This window comes from Cystoisospora suis (assembly GCF_002600585.1).
Source record: "Cystoisospora suis strain Wien I chromosome Unknown contig_9821, whole genome shotgun sequence".
In the NCBI taxonomy this organism is placed as follows: domain Eukaryota; phylum Apicomplexa; class Conoidasida; order Eucoccidiorida; family Sarcocystidae; genus Cystoisospora; species Cystoisospora suis.
The window spans coordinates 933-1,315 of NW_027162595.1; the positions used below are offsets into that span (position 1 = coordinate 933).

The 383-nt window shown below is 56.9% G+C and overlaps 1 protein-coding gene across 1 annotated transcript in view; it reads right to left on the bottom strand.

Annotated features, from left to right (window-relative positions):
* Positions 1-383, bottom strand: part of CSUI_011124 (uncharacterized protein) — a gene marked incomplete at its 3' end in the record, with an annotated part of 7,195 nt that overhangs the window by 932 nt on the left and 5,880 nt on the right. The window contains exon 4 of the mRNA XM_068071225.1: positions 11-264. Coding sequence (XP_067916799.1) covers positions 11-264 — 254 coding nt within the window. The remainder of the gene's footprint in view (positions 1-10; positions 265-383) is intronic.

Genomic DNA, 383 nt, shown 5'->3' on the forward strand with positions numbered 1-383 from the left:
AATCTCGCACATTTCTCCTGTAAGGACCCCCTCCTGGTGATGACATCGATGACACCGTTGCTCCGCCTGGCTCTCCTACTCCTCCTCCTGTCCCTCGAGTTCTCCCAATCAGTTCACGCCATGTTGCTGTAAGGTCACCTAGTCCGGCGTCGAGACTACTAGATTCGGAGCCTGTCGGTGTCGTTGTGGGTCTCCCACCCCCTCCTGGGTAGAAGCTTGTGTCACTTGTGAAGGTGGGATTGTCATAAGTGTTATAGCCCCCTCCTGTAAGGAAAAAAGAAGGACTTCCCTGTCTCTTTCGTCCCCCTGCTCCTCGAAGGAGGCTTCCCCCCCCTCTATGACGCTGATGAGGATGTTGGCCTCCCCCTCTGGTCCCCCCCCCC